The 18805-nt window shown below is 36.6% G+C and overlaps 1 protein-coding gene across 1 annotated transcript in view; it reads right to left on the minus strand.

Moving 5' to 3' along the window:
• The window catches only part of FARS2 (phenylalanyl-tRNA synthetase 2, mitochondrial), a 199748-nt gene that overhangs the window by 25616 nt on the left and 155327 nt on the right, over positions 1-18805 (minus strand). Inside the window, exon 7 of the mRNA XM_072411759.1 lies at positions 16227-16378. Within this exon, the coding sequence (XP_072267860.1) occupies positions 16227-16378 (152 nt within the window). The remainder of the gene's footprint in view (positions 1-16226; positions 16379-18805) is intronic.

An 18805-nucleotide genomic window follows, 5' to 3' on the forward strand; every position in this document is an offset into this window, starting at 1 on the left:
CTTCATTTAGGCTGGATCTTAAAAATAGGACAACAAAATCACATGATCCAATTTTAGAAGTTGATTTTATGGAACTTTTAGAATTTTTTATTTTTCTTTGTAAAGTGAAGGTTTTCACTGCATGTACCAGGTTTTTTTTTTACTGAACCATGCCTTCATTTTAGTACACAGCCTTTGACTTTAGGACTTATTTTAAAACCCTGCAATGTAGCAAATAACATCCACTGATGAATAATTATCATTAGAAATGGGTTTACTAACAGTAATAATAGTAGTTAGTTTCTGCATTAAGTTTCTATGACTCTTTCACTAGAATGGCTGAAACCAAATGCAATGCGTACTCCCTCCTAACTTTTATACTTTAATGAAGAGTTGATAGTACATCTCGCTTCCCATGTCATTTAAAGGGAGTTATAATGGTTTTGTGTATATGTTCTTCCTGTCCATTATAGTCAAGAATAAAAAAATGAAATGCAAACCAAAGTTTTTTTTTAAAATAGAAAGGAATAAATATATACATCTATGTATATAAAACTGGATGTATGTGTGTATGTTCCACCATCACTCGAAACCCATGGAGATATTTCAATCAAACTTGCCATACATATGACTGAGATGTGAGTGCACCTTTGTACAGTGCTGTGCTATATGTGAGAGCTTTATTTGGAAGTATGTATGTATGTGTTATATATATAGATTTGTGTATGTGATCACTAGTAAACGCATGGAGACATTTCAACCAAACTTGCCAGACATATGACTCAGACTCATGTGAGTGCACCGCTGATCTTTGTACAGCACTGTGGCATATGTCAGAGAGAATTTTAATATCGGATTTTCAAACATTCTGGATTTTTTTTAAACTCACCTCCACATACTGGCCTGCCTTTCTCTTACAGCACCACGGACATCTGGCTCAGTTTCAGGGAGCAGGGACGTCTCAACGTGTATTTAGTGTAGCAAGCAAGACCCAACAGCTGTTTCTGCAGAACAGCGCCATCAAAACATCAGTGGCCACACAGTGTACTGCAGTCCCTGTATCGAAAATGCGATCCGAAATTCATGCCGGGAAACTGAAAGAACCGGATTATCGATGGCTGGATTTTTGATTGCCAACCTGCACTATTTACTACAGTAATGTGTCAACAGATTTAGTTTACATTTGTGCTAAAAGAACGTCATGGCTTAGATTTATTTATTAATGTTTTTATGCTCAGTTTACACAACTTTCACCAAAGATTTACACATTTTTTAGACATATTAGTAAGACTAGTAATAGTAATAAAAGACAGGCTTTTAAACGCAGGACATGTAATTAAAACCTGTTGCATTATTAAAAATTTTCCTACACTAGGTACTAGTGTAGGAAAATTGATACTCAATAGACAAAAGGTTTTATATATAAAACCAAATACATGTCCTGCCTATAAAAGTCTGTTCTATCCTTCTCTTTACTATTATGTCTAAATACACTTCAGGCCAGGTGACCTACATTTCCTGGAAACATAGATTGATTGCTCTCTTGATGGAATTTTGTGTGAGTTTTGGATGAAAACTCTAACAAACAGGTACTCTGTATCATGTACATAACACATATAATGTATTACAGAATACAAACAACATTTTCAAAGACAAAAAAGACAATACCAAAATCATTAAAGATTCCATTATTCAAGCCCAGAGTATATCATAATTGCTGAGCTGAATTAGTTATTGTATGAATAAAGTGCTTACAACCTTATCACATCATATTGCCTGTAAATCATCTGAAATCCTAAATTTTACTGTTGGTAATAGTTTACTCTCAAGGAAAGAGTTTGCGGGTCAGGAATACCTTGAATATTGCCTAAATATTTTTTCCATGTCAATGACTCAGTAAAAGTAAAGCAGAATGATCTGCATCATTTCTGTAATGATTAAGTAATTGCAAGTAATATAAACAAAGTTTGAGAGAGGGAACTACCAATTTTCTTTTTACTTACTTACATTGTGTTCGCTGGCAAACTTGTGTTGAAAATAGGGTACCCAGAAAGGAGCCTGAAGTTTGTTTTGAATATTGAATATGTGTGCTGCCTTACTAAATTGTTGCAATTCAGTTGCAACAAGTTACCATCCTCTATGAGAGAGTGAAATGCCTATTTTTTGGATATATTTAGTGCAGGAGATGAGTCCCAGAATCACAGTGAGTTGGACAAGTCATTTGCCTGTAACATACAAACTATAAACCTGAAGGAGTTGCTATTATTCGCCTTCTGGTTAAGGAATGATGGCTATTAAACAATGCTGAGTCAATGCTTAACAGGATTATAAATGCAGCTACATATAGCATGCATTCTTCTTGCTAACTTTTCACCCATAATTGCTACATTGTGCTTACTTGGATATTCAGAATTTTATATTGGCATTTATTATAATATTTCACTAAGAAAACCCCAATGATCAGGTTCAGTAGTGCCTATGACTGTTAGTTAATGGTCTGCCACCTCTAATTATTTATTTTATAGTGGCAAATATTGGTTTTATGGAACTTCTTCTATAAGGAGCAACTATGTTACAACTTTTGTGGTTGGCAAGCCTGTAGTAACTGCCAAGTCAAGTTTTTTTTTTATAGTACAGTGGTTTTTATTTTACCTGGTGACTTCACTGTCTGGCTGGCGTCTGGTCTTTGTAGCCCAACAGTTTGGGAGCATGCTATTTCATCCATGAAAAAGTACTGTTCCATGGCAAGTAAATAATTACAGTCCACCTGTAGCATTCACATTTTTTCAGCTTTGGATTTAACCTCTCTTTAGAAAATCACATCTGGCCTATATAATTTGTGCCTTTAACAGAAGCACAATCTAGTTTAGAACTTCTATTAAGAAATTTTAATTGTACAATGAAGACTCTTTACCATGTCTTAGATATTCTTTCCACGCATACAAATAAAGACAGTACCGTAGATGAGTTAATACAAAGTTTATTCTAAAAATTATTTTAATAGGTCATGAGTCTCCTTTTTCATATAATGTGAAGTAAAGGGCAACAACAATCTAGTATTCCACCTAGGCACATAAACTACTGGAATGAACAGATTTTACCAAATCATAAAATAAAATCAATGGCAAGGCTCTGAAGTTAGCAGCGCAGTAATGTAATAACTGAAAAGGGAGAGCAACTGCCTTTAGAGACAGCAATAATATTGGCATTCTACAGATAAAACTTGTTTCTTTATACTTCTGAAAACAATATGTTGCTTGATACACACTATAAAAATGGACGACCTCTACAGTGCTGGCCAAATGTCCTCCATATATTTAATTGACATGAAATGAATGTGGGTTATATAAGGTAACTGTTTAAAATTGTTTACAAAAAAAAAAATACATTGTTGAAGTGAAATTTTTATTAACAATGTAAGTGCTCCGAGGGTCTGATCACATATTAGTGTTGCAGTATTATTTGGTAAATTGCATGTTTGCATTGGTGCAAGCTGTAAACCCAACCCACCATGAAGATGTCATGCAATATGGTTCACATTTAAAAGAAATCATGACAAAGGTTGTCCCCTGTACTCCAAAGTCTTATGCAAACAACAGGGACATGTATTGTCACCAATAGGCTATTACTGCAATGTTTCAGGGCCTTTGAGGACCCCTTCATCAAGGCCATGGTGACAGCAGTAGAAAACAGACACAAGGGCCCTGATTTACTAAAGCTCTCCAAGGCTTGTGAGAATACACTTTCAGAAGTGAAGCTAGGTGATCCAGAAAACATGGAAAGGATTTTTAAAAATCATTTGCTATTAGCCAGCAAAAGTTTTTAATCCTGGACCAGATTCTTTTCAGGTTTGCTGGATCACCCAGCTTCACTGATGAAAGTGTGTTCTCTCCAGCCTTGGAGAGCTTTATTAAATCAGGGCCAAGATCTGAATAGACTAATCAAAAGGCCGCATCCCAAAGTACTACCCACATTAAACTTAAAAAAACATTTACCATAATAGGAAGCTCACAAATGTTATATAAGAGGGCTGCTTATCCAGCAGGGTAGTAGATTAAAAAAAACAAGAGATATAAAAGGTAATTACTCTCCAGGCGGAACTACATCAGCTTAAAACCAGACATAAGAGACAGCATATTGATTCCATAGAGCAGGGGTGCCCACACTTTTTTGGCTTGCGGGCTAGTTTTAAAGTTACCAAGTCAAAATGATCTACCAACAATAAAAATTTGTACCTAATATCTCCTGTGCGCGGTAGAGTTTATTTTGAAAGGCAGGGCTCAATGATGTACTCACGTTGCCTTTGCGATCTACCACTAGATCGTGATCCACCGGTAGATCGCGATCCACCTGTTGGGCACCCCTGCCTTGGAGGGTAGGTTACTAGATATCCGTACACAAAAAAAAAAATGATTTTTATCATAGTAAAGCCAAGTCCCAACTTCTTCATTGCAGAAGATATTATTACGAACATGCCAATCATTGTGGGAAAGTGTTGGCTAGGGCTCTTAAAGAACAACAGGCCTCAACACTCCTAGAGTTAAAGATGCTGCAGGCAGCTCGGTATATACCAACCCCGATATTGCTCGCTCATTCTATACACCTTCTATCACCGTCTCTTTAACCTTCACCCAGAGAGTAACAGGTCCCAAGGTGAACCTAAACTACCGCACATTGTTGAATTCTTGGAACAATCGGAGTTCCCTAAACTATCAGTGGAATCCCTTGAATTACTGGATAAACCAATTACAATAGTAGAGCTTCAGGTGGCGATTACTCGTGCAAAGCTCCGGACCAGATGCAAAGCTCCGCGACTCTAGCATATTATAAAAAGTATTTACCCATTCTCGGTCCCCATCTAATTGAAACATACAATGCTATCTCACAGGGTCACATGCCAACATCTGATACCCTCTCTGCACAAATCTCGGTTATATTAAAAACCATAAAAAGATCCCCAGTCCTGCTCCAACTACCGCCCAATATCACTGCTGAACTGCGATCTGAAGCTTTTTGCGGCTATCTTAGCCCATAGATTGACTCTCATACTAAACGACATAATTGGCCCTGATCAGAGCGGATTTCTTCTGCTTTGCAAGGCCAGGGATAACACAATCAGAACCTTAAATATCATTGACTTCACTTTTTGCTTTTTCCATGGATGTGGAGAAAAGGTTTGGGGCAGTTCTGAAAATGTACATGGTAAAAATTGGTAAAATTTGCTTCTGCTGAGAAAAGCCATCAGAATAATCGACTAATCAATCAATCAATTGTAATTTGATTCTTAGCCAAGATAATAGGGCTACAATCATAAAGAACAATTTAGCAGGAGCACACACTTAGTAATATATAAGTATTGATGAATTTATTTAGCTAACATGGTGTCCAGACATTTGCACATGTCTTATTTTAATGCTGTGTTCTTTCCAATCGGCACATAGTAACTGTACCAATATTTATAAAAACATGTTATATTTACTTTATAAAATACAAAATAAAGTGACATTTAAATGGGGTCTAAATGTGTACATTCAATTTTTGGTGCAGATGTCAAGAGGAGATGGAAGATACGTTAGCTTCATTTCAAATAAACATGACTTAAAACATCTATTGAAATGTAGTATAGCAGTAGACTGTTCTGTAGGGTTTTCAAATAGGAACATTGTAGCGCGTGAAATCCAATCAGTATTTTACTGCTTTGCAAAGTGCTGTTTAATCATGCTAACAGGAAGGTAAAGAAAAAAATACTGTATTTTCCGGCTTATAAGACGACTTTTTAACCCCGAAAAATCTGTGCCAAAGTCGGGGGTCGTCTTATAGGCCGGGTACTTACCTGCAGATTGCCTCCCCTTCCTTCATATGTCCGGCATATATGGTGGGAGGTGCCGCAGTATGAAGCAAGGGGAAGCAAGCTGCACACATCTTCCTGCACCTCGAGGAAGAGAACGTTAGCGTGGATTGGCTCTCCACCAGAACCCGCCCATTCGACTCGGAGGGCTGCGCGTCTTCGGGTTGAGTGTGGAGCGCGCCTTAAAGGGGCAGTGTAGGCTGGCACTGGCTGTCTGCCGGCATTTAATAACGTGCCTGGCTGTCTGTTCCCTGCCTTTTAATTTTTATTTGGTGTGCGTTGGAAGAGGGGTAGTCTTATACGGCGAGTATATTCCAAACTCTATATTTTAACTGGAAAAGTTGGGGGTCGTCTTATACGCCGGAAAATACAGTAATATTCATAGAAGTTAACTGCTGCTCCTTCATTGTCCAATCAAGATGCTAATACAAAGAAAAGTGAGGTCAAGGACAAGCTATGGGTGCTGGCAGAATCATTTGCATCACAAAGCTGGAAGAATAACAAATCATCTATTAGATAGGGTAGTTCACATATACAGAATGTGTTTCACTTGTCTGTTGAAGTTCAAGTTCAGTTGAAGTTCTGAAGCTCAGCTTCAAGTACCTTGCAACTCTCTATATGAAGAAGAACTAATAAAATATAGTAAGAGAAATTAGAAATTACTTTTATTATACTTTGTACATATAGTGATATAGTTGGATTGTAGGAAGGAACCAGCACACAGGAGAAGACACCATAGACCTCACATGGCTCCAGCAGCAGAACATAGTAGAGATAGGAGGAATGGATAGGAGGAATGCACGGATACAAGACTTCTCTAGAGCTGCTCCAACTCTCTGGAATGGTCTTCCTCGTCCTATTCGGCTTGCTCCTACTTTCTGCTCATTTAAAAGAGCACTCAAAACCCAAACTTGCCTACTCAAAACAAACTTGCCTACCCGGCTTCTTCTGTCATTTGAAACCATCACTACTTCCCACACTACATATCTCACATCCTTTGTGTGTGAAATTCCCCCACCTACTAGATTGTAAGCTCTTCGGGGCAGGGTCCTCTCCTCCTGTATCACTGTCTGTATTAGTCTGTCACTTGCAATCCCTATTTAATGTACAGCGCTGCGTAATATGTTGGCGCTATAAAAATCCTGTTTATTAATAATAATAATAATAATAATAATCTTCAGAAATGTAAAGTTTGTCTCCTCTTGTAGGGGGCTGATTAGATTATACTTCACAGATCAGACAGAGTACTTTAAAGCCAAATAAGTCAAAATAAAGACCAAACATGTATAATTTTGATAATTATTGCCTGTAAGTTTGTACAATTTTTAACCTCTGTATCTCATAGCCAAAATCCTAATAAGCATCTGCATGGTGGTCAAAAACATCTCCAAGCTAATGCTACCTGCCTCTGGTCCGTGCTAGCTCAGCTTTTGTCTAGACATAATAATAATCTAATACAAGGTTTATCATCATTCCATATAAATCAGAATAAATATATAAAAAGGAATTCTGGTCTGACCATGAAAAACAAAGGGACATTTAAATTTGGGATGGACACTGTCTGTAATATCATGCCTTATAAATGAAAGCATACACAAATGTCAAAGGTAGCACAATGGCAAAAGATCCACCTAGGATTGCTGTGCTCACAAACATAATAGCACAAAGTGATATATTTTCATTATTTCACAGAATACACTTTATGAGCATAGCCCTTTAATACAGATAAATGAGTCTGTTTCATTAGGACATAAAAAGCTGAACCGGCCTGTAATTGCCAGGCCACAGACAATTTGTCAGGATCCCAATACATTTTCCATTCAGCTTTGCGGTTTATGTTTTTTTGAGCAGCTTTACATTGCCATTTTAAACTCATGCATGAAAAATGCTTGTTCCTTTTTTCAGCATGTTGAGTTTAATGTGTCTGTGTATTGTTTCAATTTTACCTTTGCGATGATATATGAGTAGCAAAATTACATTACAGTTCCTACTGAATGTTGCAATCTATTACAACTCTCAGCACATCCATCACCTCCTAAAAAATAGTTTAAAACAAATGGATTACAAAATTAAAACAAGAACTGGAAAATGTTTTTCCTTTTAGAATTATGAATAAGATATATATTATAGTTTCCTAAAATTATTCAGTATTCAGGGTCCCTACTTTCTTGGCAGTGGTACTTAATTACAAATACCCTATACATGTTCCAAAGCAATATTCTCACCTAGGAAGTTTTCCTGCTTTTTTCCCTTCTGTTCCTAAAAATCTGAGGCAGGACTAATGTCCAATTTCGGCAGCCAGAATAAAAAAAACTGAGGATGGCCTATCTGCTTGGTTTAACATCCACTCTAGCACTTAGCCTGTTTTCTGGCCACCAATAAAGTATAATGTTTTTATACTTTATTTTATCATAACAATTGAGAACTCTTTTGACTATTTACCTAAATTATGTAGTGTAAGTAGTGTCTCTGTTGTTAAGGATGCCCTAGCAGTGAACTAGCAAAGAGACTAGCTACTTTTCCGGTTTTACTTGTGAATAATAAGAAGATATGATGTTATAAGGGTCCATAATGTTTAAGCTATGTACCTGTGGTTAAAAAAAAACAAAGTATATAGCTCCAGACACTAATTATTACTATGCATGTAGGTATTCTAAAATGGCTTCTGTTCTTTGGATTATAGATGGGGCCCATTCACATGATCCACTCATTATATGTTCATGAGTATGAGTATAGGGTAAAGACTCGCACAGAAGAGAAAGCTTTAACAGAACAGAAAAGCTCCAAGCAAAAACTATGCATGCATGCCAGCGAGGCAAACTTTAAACAAAGGATTTAGTAGTGTGAACCAAATACACTACATCAATTATTAAGATAATAAAAATGTGCTCAGGAAATCCAGTATTTAGTTGACCCAGTGAGGTAAAACACTTCACAGCTAAGAGCTGAGGAAAATCAACTCATTAATAATAGACGACTTTCTGCTCTGACAGCTGTTGTCAAACCATTCTCAGCATTTCAATAAGCATCATGGTTATCCTGCCAATTCAGCAGTAGAAATTAGTTAAATATTATATATTAAAAGAATTGCAATTATCTGTTGGCAACGTGTTGCTTTTAAACTTGCAACTTTTGTACTACAATTTGCTGTCCTACCCGTAAATCAGGAAATAATATAATGTGCAGGTTATAGGCTGACATTTACCTGCCTAATGGGATGCAAGTTACATCTGTAGGCATCTATTTTACAAGCTTACTATGTGAATCTATTACATACAAAATGTAAATATACACAAACTAGAAATAAAAATAACATTAAGTAACAGTAATTTTAAGTTATACAGTAAACACAATTATGTTTTGTAAGAAACATTTTTGGAACATGGTTATATTACATACAGACACTATTTGAGGTTTTTAACAAATTTAATAGAGGACTGAAATTATTACAAATTTTGTAGTCTGAAACTCCATGTATTTAAACAAATACTGAGAATTGAGAGTAGGTGATGGGATTGTGATTCAACTTTTGAAAAACTGTGCACTTTTTTGTTTACATACAATACCATAACAGTTTAAAGAAAGAAAACATCTAAATAGTGTAGAAAGAGGAAGAACAATGAGCAGATAAGATGCAGTGTTCAATATATTTCTTTAAATCTGTAGCATGCACCCTCTATTGCTATTTAACTGCAGCTGAGGTTTAAAGCAGGTCTATCATGAAATGTTGAACATTATATAAAAAGAATGGCCAATTATTTTTTAAATACTTTTTTAAAAAGGTTTTTTGGGGAGGATTCCTCCCTCTCCATCTTTACCATTGTGGTGATAAAGACTGAATGGGATACCTGGAGCCTCCTGGGATACATACAGTATATCACGTATCCTAGGAGGATTCAGGCTGCTCCTTTTGCGCATGCGGCAGATTGGGGGGGGCGTCCAAGAATGTAAAAAAAAATGTCGATCTCGCACATGCGCAGTGAGATTGATATTTTTCTTTTTCATTTTCATGAGGAAACATCACCCAAACTCACACCTGAAAACTGCAAGATTGGGTGACCGAAGAAGAAAACTGTGCTCAATATTTTTCTCACACACAAGAAAATTGTGCTACACTTGTATTGACTACACTTACACTTTAGTTTACACTTACAACAATATCACAGCTCAAAAGAAAATTATGGTAAAACAATCACCAAGTCTCATAAATAAATCAATGCATTTAAAAAAAAATGTGCAGCTTTACTTCAAATAAAATCTGATCACATGAGCTTTTGATGGAGGCTACAAGAAGCCACTTCAACACAGATTTTGTAGGTCAGGTCCATACTTCTCACCATTATAAAACCTTCCCTAAAACAAGGTATGCAGTTGCTGAACTAAGATCAAACTAGGGATGAAAAACAAGCATGTTGTTTTAAAACACGGTATTCATTCCCAGTTTTTTCAGGTATTTGGTTTAAAAAGCTACCAGCTCTGTAAAAAAACAAAAAAAACAAAAAAACAAACTACAGGAAAAAAAGCTTTCACCAGGTACAAAAGTGTAGTACGTAAAGGTGGATGCTCATTACCTGAAGAAGCCTCCATGCCCTGCTACTAGAAAGAGTCCCAGCTCATTTCAATAGGCAAAGCTTGCACACAACCTATCAGTATCAAAATTGGTTTGTTCCCATTAGCACTCTACACAAGTCATCACACATTCCTATTGGTCGCCTCACTGGAAAGTAAGTATGTGTCAGAGGGGCAGGTAAGAATTAACATCAGAAATTGGCATAGTACACCCCAAATAAGAGAGAATGCTAGATATGTGCATGCACCTCAAGGTACTAAACCTTATATATGAGGCTGTTTATTTTAATACCAGAGTTACCTTTAGTTCTAACGGCTTAAATGTGGTGAAACAACAGAATATACTACAGGACAGTAAAACTTATAGTTTCTGGGAATCTGTTTGCAGCCCTTATGGTAGTAACACATTTGTATGTTGCACGATATTGTTTATCATAATAAAAATTGTTTATCATTTCCATTAAAAATATATTAACTTTTAGTGCACATAAAATGAGAAAAAGAAAGTATATCCTCTTTCAATTGTAAGGTTTTGCATATTACCTCCTGGTCCCTTGCAAATCCTAAAATTAGGTAAATTCAATCTCAGATAAACAATATTTTATGACATTTTACATGGTGTCATTATCTGTTTAACAAAGACTAACTCAAAATGCAGTGTGTGAAAAATTAAGTACACCCTTACCACTTCCAAGGTAAGTAGCAGCCAAGTGCTGCTAATGAAATTAACTTGATGAATTGATCATCAGAAAACATAACCACTTCTACAAAAGGTTGTGAGGTTGTAAAGTTGCATCTGAACAAACCACAAAACTTCCAGAACAGTGGCCCTGATTTACTAAAGCTCTCCAAGGCTGCAGAGAATACACTTTCTTCGGTGAAGCTGGGTAATCTAAAAGACCTGGAATGGATTTCTTAAAATCCTTTACTATTCGCTAGCAAATGTTTTGAATCCTGGATCAGATCCATTTCAGGTTTGCTGGATCACGCAACTTCACTGATCAAAGTGTATCCTCCCCAGCCTTAGAGAACTTTATTAAATCAGGGCCAATGTCTTTTGGACAGACAAGAGTGGAGATGTTTACCCATTGTGCACAGCACCACAATGGGCACAAAAACAAAAACAGAATACTAGCACAAAAAAACTAATTCACTTAGAGGTAATTAAAACCATTTGGCATGATTTTTTAAAGCTGTCCAAGGTTGGAGAGACTACACAGTCAAATGTAAGGTTATCTGAGGGACATTTAAAGCTTGGCTGAAAGTGGGTCATGAAACAAGACAATGATCCTAAACACACCAGACCTCAACTCTTTGACTCTCAGACTCTCAAAATTCTGTGGCAGGACTTAGAAGAGCTATGCATAAATGAATGTCCACAAACTTCAATGATCTGAAACAAGGTTGGAAAGAAGCTATTTACATATTATTGTCAAGCAAATGTCTGGCTTGAGTATTAAGCATGAATTCAGAGGAGAATCAGTGATCTAATGCATATTTGTTCTGGGTCAGTTCTGTAAAGTGCTGAAGCTTTTGGATCATTATAAAGCCAGGCAACAAAAGGGTCCCATAATGAGGGTCTAAATCATTTCTTTTCCAACAAAAATCATAACAGTGCTCAACCCAGAAATTTTTTTAAGCTGGGTGGGAAGAAATTTTAGGTGGGTGGTAGCCCCTGTATTGTGACCAAACTCTTTGGTAACCACACAAAAATAGCCAGGTGGGTGCTAAAAAGTGCTGGGTGGTGCGCCCTGCTAAAAGTGCCTGGGGAGAATCCTGCATAATAACCTATGCATGAAAAAACTAAGTCCCAACCTTTAAAGATGTTTCATATACTGGTAGCTTGTCTGACGTGATAAGGGGTAGTAATATCAGAATAAGCCCAGTAATTTTAACGTGAAGAGTTACTGTAGACAGAATACAGAAATCAATCAGTGCCTTTTATTTGTTTAGTCACACACATACAACTTGTTGATGTAAGATAAAATGTTAATGGTAGACACCGACATGTGCAAATTAACTTTACTTGCAAATTAACTTTACTTGATCTCTTTACATTTTTAAATTAAACCTATAGCATTACTTTAATACTAAATCAAGCACATAAAGACACTTTCTATATATTCGATGCTTCCCCTTAATTGCATATAACAAAACTATATGCATTTTATATAGGAAGGTTATTAAAGTGAACCTGTGTTTTTGCCCAGGCAGAAGACTGCCACACTAGCATGTTTGCACCCAGATAGGGCTACCACAGGCTGATGTACAGTGAACATGAGGATTTTTTGATAGATTCAGCCAGGAGGGTTCATTTCATACTTAAGAATGTACATCCACATGTAGGATGTTGATGGATAAACAGTAAGCCCCTGGGAGAAGATTTCACAGATTTCAAGATTCAAATGTAAGTAAAAAAATGAATGTATAAAAAGGTTGGTTACTATTGAATTATTGTTTTGATTGTTGCCTTCCTTTTACTCTTTCTTCTCCAAAAGCAGCATAGCAAAATGGGCAGGATAAGGGCAGCATTTAAATACCCTGTTGTTTTGCCTTGCATGGAGGGTGGCAGAAAGGCTTACTGCAAACATTGAAGGAGATTCAAGCATTGTGATCAGGTAACATGCTATGAGTGATCAGCATCTTAGCAGGTCCTAATAGCATAATACCACAATATCCTTAAAAACACCTTTAAATACATAACAGCCATTCCATAATTATCCCATTTATGTAATCAAAGATTCAAGCACACAGTGTTTCAGACAAACTTATCCCTTAATCAGGGGATCACTTAAGAAGGGTTATGTCCATAGGTTTTACCATCAGGAAACCCACCCTGAGAGACACACACACACACACACACACACAATTAGTCAATTGATTACGCAAGTAGACATTGTCAACATGATCTAAAGAAGTTCAAACAAAGCATCAGAATAGGGAAGAATGGTGATTTAAGAGGCTGGACGATCACAGCCACCCCATCACATGTACTTTACTGTATTATATTTATTTTGTTTCTAGGTTTAGAAAAACCTTAAGGAGATCCTAAATTTAAAGACACGTATGAAGGCATTATTGAGTACATTTATAGCATACTATGCAACAGAATAATATGAAGATACTACTAGATATTGTAAAAGCTACAATATTTTCTTTCTTTTTTTGTTCATAAACCAAACTCCTTTTTTAGTATCAGATGGGGATATTTTAGTCTGATGGTGCTGTCACCACTTATGATGTGAAATTTTCAAATCACACTTTATGTCTGCATCTGGTGTACAGGGGGATGTCTACACTACTAGCTCTCAAAAACAAGAACACATTGTCACTGGATGAAATAAAAAGCATTTCAACTCTAGGCTCCCTGCTGAAGGTGATTTTGATTGTAGCAGTTTTGGTTGTTATGGTAAATATCCCCTAAAGTAGCACATATGTCAGTCATGGGAAAAACTCAGAAAAAGTGATGGCATTATTTAGCATACAAAATCAAGCATTCATTTTGTGTTTACAGTACTAATATTTAGTCAGGTCATACATATTATACATCATTTTCAGTGACTACTGAAGCTTACAGAACTCTGTCTCTAGTACAGTATTAAGGCAAGGAAGCTGCTGTATAATACATCATCCATTTTCCAAGACCTGGTATGTTTTCTCTCTTGCCATTTTCACTGTCTGGATGAAGCTATATTTCCTTTACTCTCCTGCTTTCAACTTGAGTTGCAGAGTGGTCTTTAGTGCAATATTAGACAGCAAACAACAAAACAAACAGCACTCAATGTTTCATGGTGCACTTAAATCCATGGCCAGATTTCAGGGGAGATGAGTGAATACATCTGTATCCGTTAATACAACAAAGCCTGGGTGCTGCTTTATCATTCTAGCTAAATTTTTGAATGTCACTTTCAGCATTTACAATTCTTTATATTGCTCAAGTATAAGTGTTTGACATCTTACATAAAGCATGAGTCTTAGAGGAAAGAGCATAACACAATTAGTATTGTAATGGCCAGGCAGTGGGGAATTGGGAGTTCTGGTGGGAGATCATATAGCTGGTGTCAGGATGTGATTCATCTTGCCAGTATCTTGCCAACAACCACACATAACCTCAAAATCAACTGGCCTTTAATGCAATTACCAGTGGGAGGTAAAAAAGAGAAAGCATGGGAACAAAACAGTGGGAGAAACCTTAGGAAAAAGTATATTAGCAATAAGGCAAATAGAACTAACACAATTAGTATTGTAATGGCCAGGCAGTGGGGAATTGGGAATTCTGGTGGGAGATCATATAGCTGGTGTCAGGATGTGATTCATCTTGCCAGTATCTTGCCAACAACCACACATAAACTCAAAATCAACTGGCCTTTAATGCAATTACCAGTGGGAGGTAAAAAAGAGAAAGCATGGGAACAAAACAGTGGGAGAAACCTTAGGAAAAAGTATATTAGCAATAAGGCAAATAGAACTAAAAATGAAAACTGTATTAGCTATTTAATGAATGCCATTATTTAAACAAAATTCAATAATGCATTATTTAACAAAAGTCTGGGTACTAAAATTTATTCCAGGCAAGTTGCCTAATTTTATCCAGTAAATGCAGTTCTAACGTCAGAAAGTTATCAAAGGTTCCATTCCCACCAGTGGGCTACATCAATGTGCACAGTAACAATGGGAAATGCATGCATTTATGCCACATGCTGCATAGCACAGTGCATGTATTGGAGCACTGGATTTCCACTCATGCACCATACAAACAAACACTACAACAAAACACACAACCATGTGGAGTGCTTTGAAAATTCCAGAAAGCATTACATTTGTATGCAATGTGATATGTTAGGCAGCAGTAGTGACATAGGGGTTGGTGGAAGGAACAAAAAGCAACATGAATGGAAATGTGGAATAGTAGTGGTTTTTGGAGCTCTTCAAGATGGCTAACTTATAGCATCCTTGCTACTTTTTGCAATTTTTGGGTAAGTGAGGGGATTGCATTAAAGCAAATATCATCTAGAGCAGTGTTTCTCAACCAGCATTCAGTTGAACCATGAAGTTTCTCCAGAGGTTGCTAGGAGTTCCCTGAAAAATTAGCAGTTTCCCACTCTCAGGTCAGTTTAACAGATACCAATGATTTTCTTTAGCTATCTGTAAGGGTTAAATCTTCCCTCTGCCCACTCCCCACTACTGTACTGTGACATGTGGATATAGTAATTATAGAAGGGTTTCCATGAAGATCATGAATGAAGCAGTATGTCCTATTCATTTCTTCATCAGCATTATACAAACATACTTTTATGTGAGGCAGAGCTGCGGTTTGCTCCAACAGAATAACACAATATAAAGGCGTCTCAATATTTAGGTTAATTATAGTTCGGTTTCAGCGTTATTTGAAAGTTCCTATAATAAACACATTTTGGGCCTAGCTTGTAACATTGGGCCATTTCTAAAGGTAGTAGTTGAAGGTGCTTGTTTATCATATAGGGATAATTTCCAGCTTGTTGGGAAAATCTTATACGTGGTCCTGATCTTTTCCATTATTATGGACCAGGGAGTAAATAAACACATAACCTATGCACCACCAGACAAGCAACTGCAGGTCCAGATGCTCAGGCTGCTGATTTAAGTACAGGCAAACACGTTTTTGCATGTCAGTCTCAAAGAGGTACTTAATTTGTCTAACTATAATCATTGATTTTTCAAAACACACTTACGCTTTTCCCATTTTAAAGTGACTTGATACATTTTGGATCATTTACAGGCTCCCCACAACTATAAATCAATTGATGTTTTGAGCAGAGAAACAAATGAAGTATATAGTAAAAAAACTTACTTTGGATGAGTAAATTTGTCAATCAAAGAAACTTCTTCAACAATGTCTCCTGCAATATTGCGGACTAGATCATAAAAATCATTCTCTGAATATCCATCACTGGGAAGCCAGAATGAGATGTCATTGGCCACAAATGAAAACTTGCTTATTGGCTAAAAAAAACAAAAACAAAAAAAAAACAAAAAACATTTTATTTGCTGCAGACAGACTAATAGAAATACATTATTAACAGTAATATAAAAAAAACTATAATAAGGAGAATGGAACCTATTTCTAAGGGACAATTTGGGATTAAAGATTTCAGATCAATAGACTATTTTAAAAATCAGTTCGAAGTGGAATGACCCAATAAAGTATATCTAAAGACAAAAAAAAAAAGAAATTTAGCATTAAAGTCAAACATTGAGAAGGTTTTGATTCAGTTCCAACAGGTCTTGTTGACTCTTCCCCCATCCCCGACACAACCCTATCATAAAGCACGTCAGAAGCACCCTCCGAATCTGGAATTCTTTGCTTTAATATAAAGTAGAATTACAAGCAACCTTCAATAAGGTTTAATATATGAATCAACTCTGTTTTTTTTTCCTATTGGAATAAGCACCAACTTTTGTGCATGCTGCAAGCACTGCAAATGACAACCATATACTTTCTCATTTTCACTGGATCATGCGGTGTCTTCAAAGCAGCCTAATTGTTGAAATGCCTTATACACACACTAGCTAAAAAAAAGGTGTCTATGATTCATTTGGACTAATGAAACCCTCAGTGAATGAGCTGTGAAATCAAAGGGTTTTTTCGTAGCCTGTTATATGAATAAACCTGTCAAATGAATTAATTTTCTGCAAAGGAGAAGCAAGACAATATAAAGGATCTACCAGAATACATAGATGAGTGGCATATATTACTTCAAACTGCTCTTTTGCAATAAAATGCTCCATATCAGGGTCCCCCAGTAAGTAATTACAAATGCTGCCGCACGCACGCACAACCACACAAGAAATACATCTTGGATTAATTGTTTTTTTTTCAGCAAGCGCCGTCTCTTAAAAGAGGAAGAAAAACCTGACACAGTGGATAGAAATAGCTTGAAATAAATGTGCACGATGCAGAGCTGCAGAGGAAAACCTGTCTTCAGGGAAGAAAATATTTTTACTCATTTATCACCTAACTGAGCAGCTGATCTACATAGCTTTTATCTGAATGCTTACTTATGCCGGTATTTGTGGCAATGATTTTCAGCTGATCTCTTTAGATTTAAATCATAGTCGTAAAAGCTGTGTAATATTAGGACTAGTAAAAACATTGTAGTATTTTGCTAGGATTAAGATTTTATTATATGATTATGCACATTCAGAATGAAGGCCTGTTTTTGGATGTCTGCCATACAGGAACACACTAGCATTTATATTTGTAGTGGTACAAAGAAAATGTTGCTTTATTAAAAGAAGCTTTCTAACATTTATGTAAGATTATTCAGCCCTCTCTTGAACCTTTTGATAACCAAAAACAAATTGTTCCATATTCTGCATCTGATAATTAAAAACAAAATATTCTATATTCTACATCTGAGGTTACTATACCTTTACTACCATCAGTTCTACTGCTAATTCCCAAGCTTCCTCCATGTTGTTAGTGGGTACACAACTCAACCATGGCTATAATTTCTGGCTTTGTTCATACAGTGCAGTCAGGAAGGTGACAGTACTGCTGATTGAATAGTAAAGGAGCAAAAGAACATTGGAGGTAAGTACACATGTCAGATAAATCTTGCCCCAGATAAGTGGAAGTGCTTGTCTTGGCAAATATCTGCCATGTGTACAGCGGTCCCCTGACCATGACGCATAAATGAACAACTGAATGGGGAATGTGCTGTGCACACCTATAGAGTTTGTCTTCTCCACTCCCTTTCCCCATTGACAAACTGGTTCTGTGTTCATTCGTTCATCTGTCACTGGAAACAATTATGAAAGATTGTTTCCAGTGACAATCATATGACCTCTGTAATAGGATTAAGTCATCAACTCTGCTCATTCTGCTCTCCACTTTTCTTAGAATTTTTCTATCAGAATCATTTATATGCACACTGAGTTTGATGTTGCACCATTCCAGGTTGATAATGAAGACAGATAGGTACTTATGCTTGTGACGTACAGATGTTCCTCACTTAGGGAACAAGTTCCATTCCTTCAACATGGTAGTTAAGTGAAGAGCATTTAGGATAGACTCAGTCTGCAGAGCTGCGAGCGTGCAGCGCCTATCAGTGACAGGTTTACCAACAGTCTGCAGACCGGGGATCGTTCAGGATCATGAAGGAGGAAGACAGATGGAGCCTAGAAAAAGGAAGAGGAGACACAGCGTGAATGTACTCAGTACAGTGTACTGGTCGGGAGAGTCGGTTGCAAGTACCGACGGTTGGTAAACAGGTAAATTGTTAAACAAGATCTATCTGTACAATAGTTGGGCTTTTAACCTATCACTGCTCTATTTAAAAAATAAGAACTTTAAGCCACCAATATAAACATTCAGCTCCAAAAAACTTATAAGACAACTTTTACTATTGCAAAAAAGTTTAAATTACT

The sequence above is a fragment of the Pyxicephalus adspersus genome, chromosome 5 (assembly GCF_032062135.1).
Source record: "Pyxicephalus adspersus chromosome 5, UCB_Pads_2.0, whole genome shotgun sequence".
NCBI classification, from domain to species: Eukaryota; Metazoa; Chordata; class Amphibia; order Anura; family Pyxicephalidae; genus Pyxicephalus; species Pyxicephalus adspersus.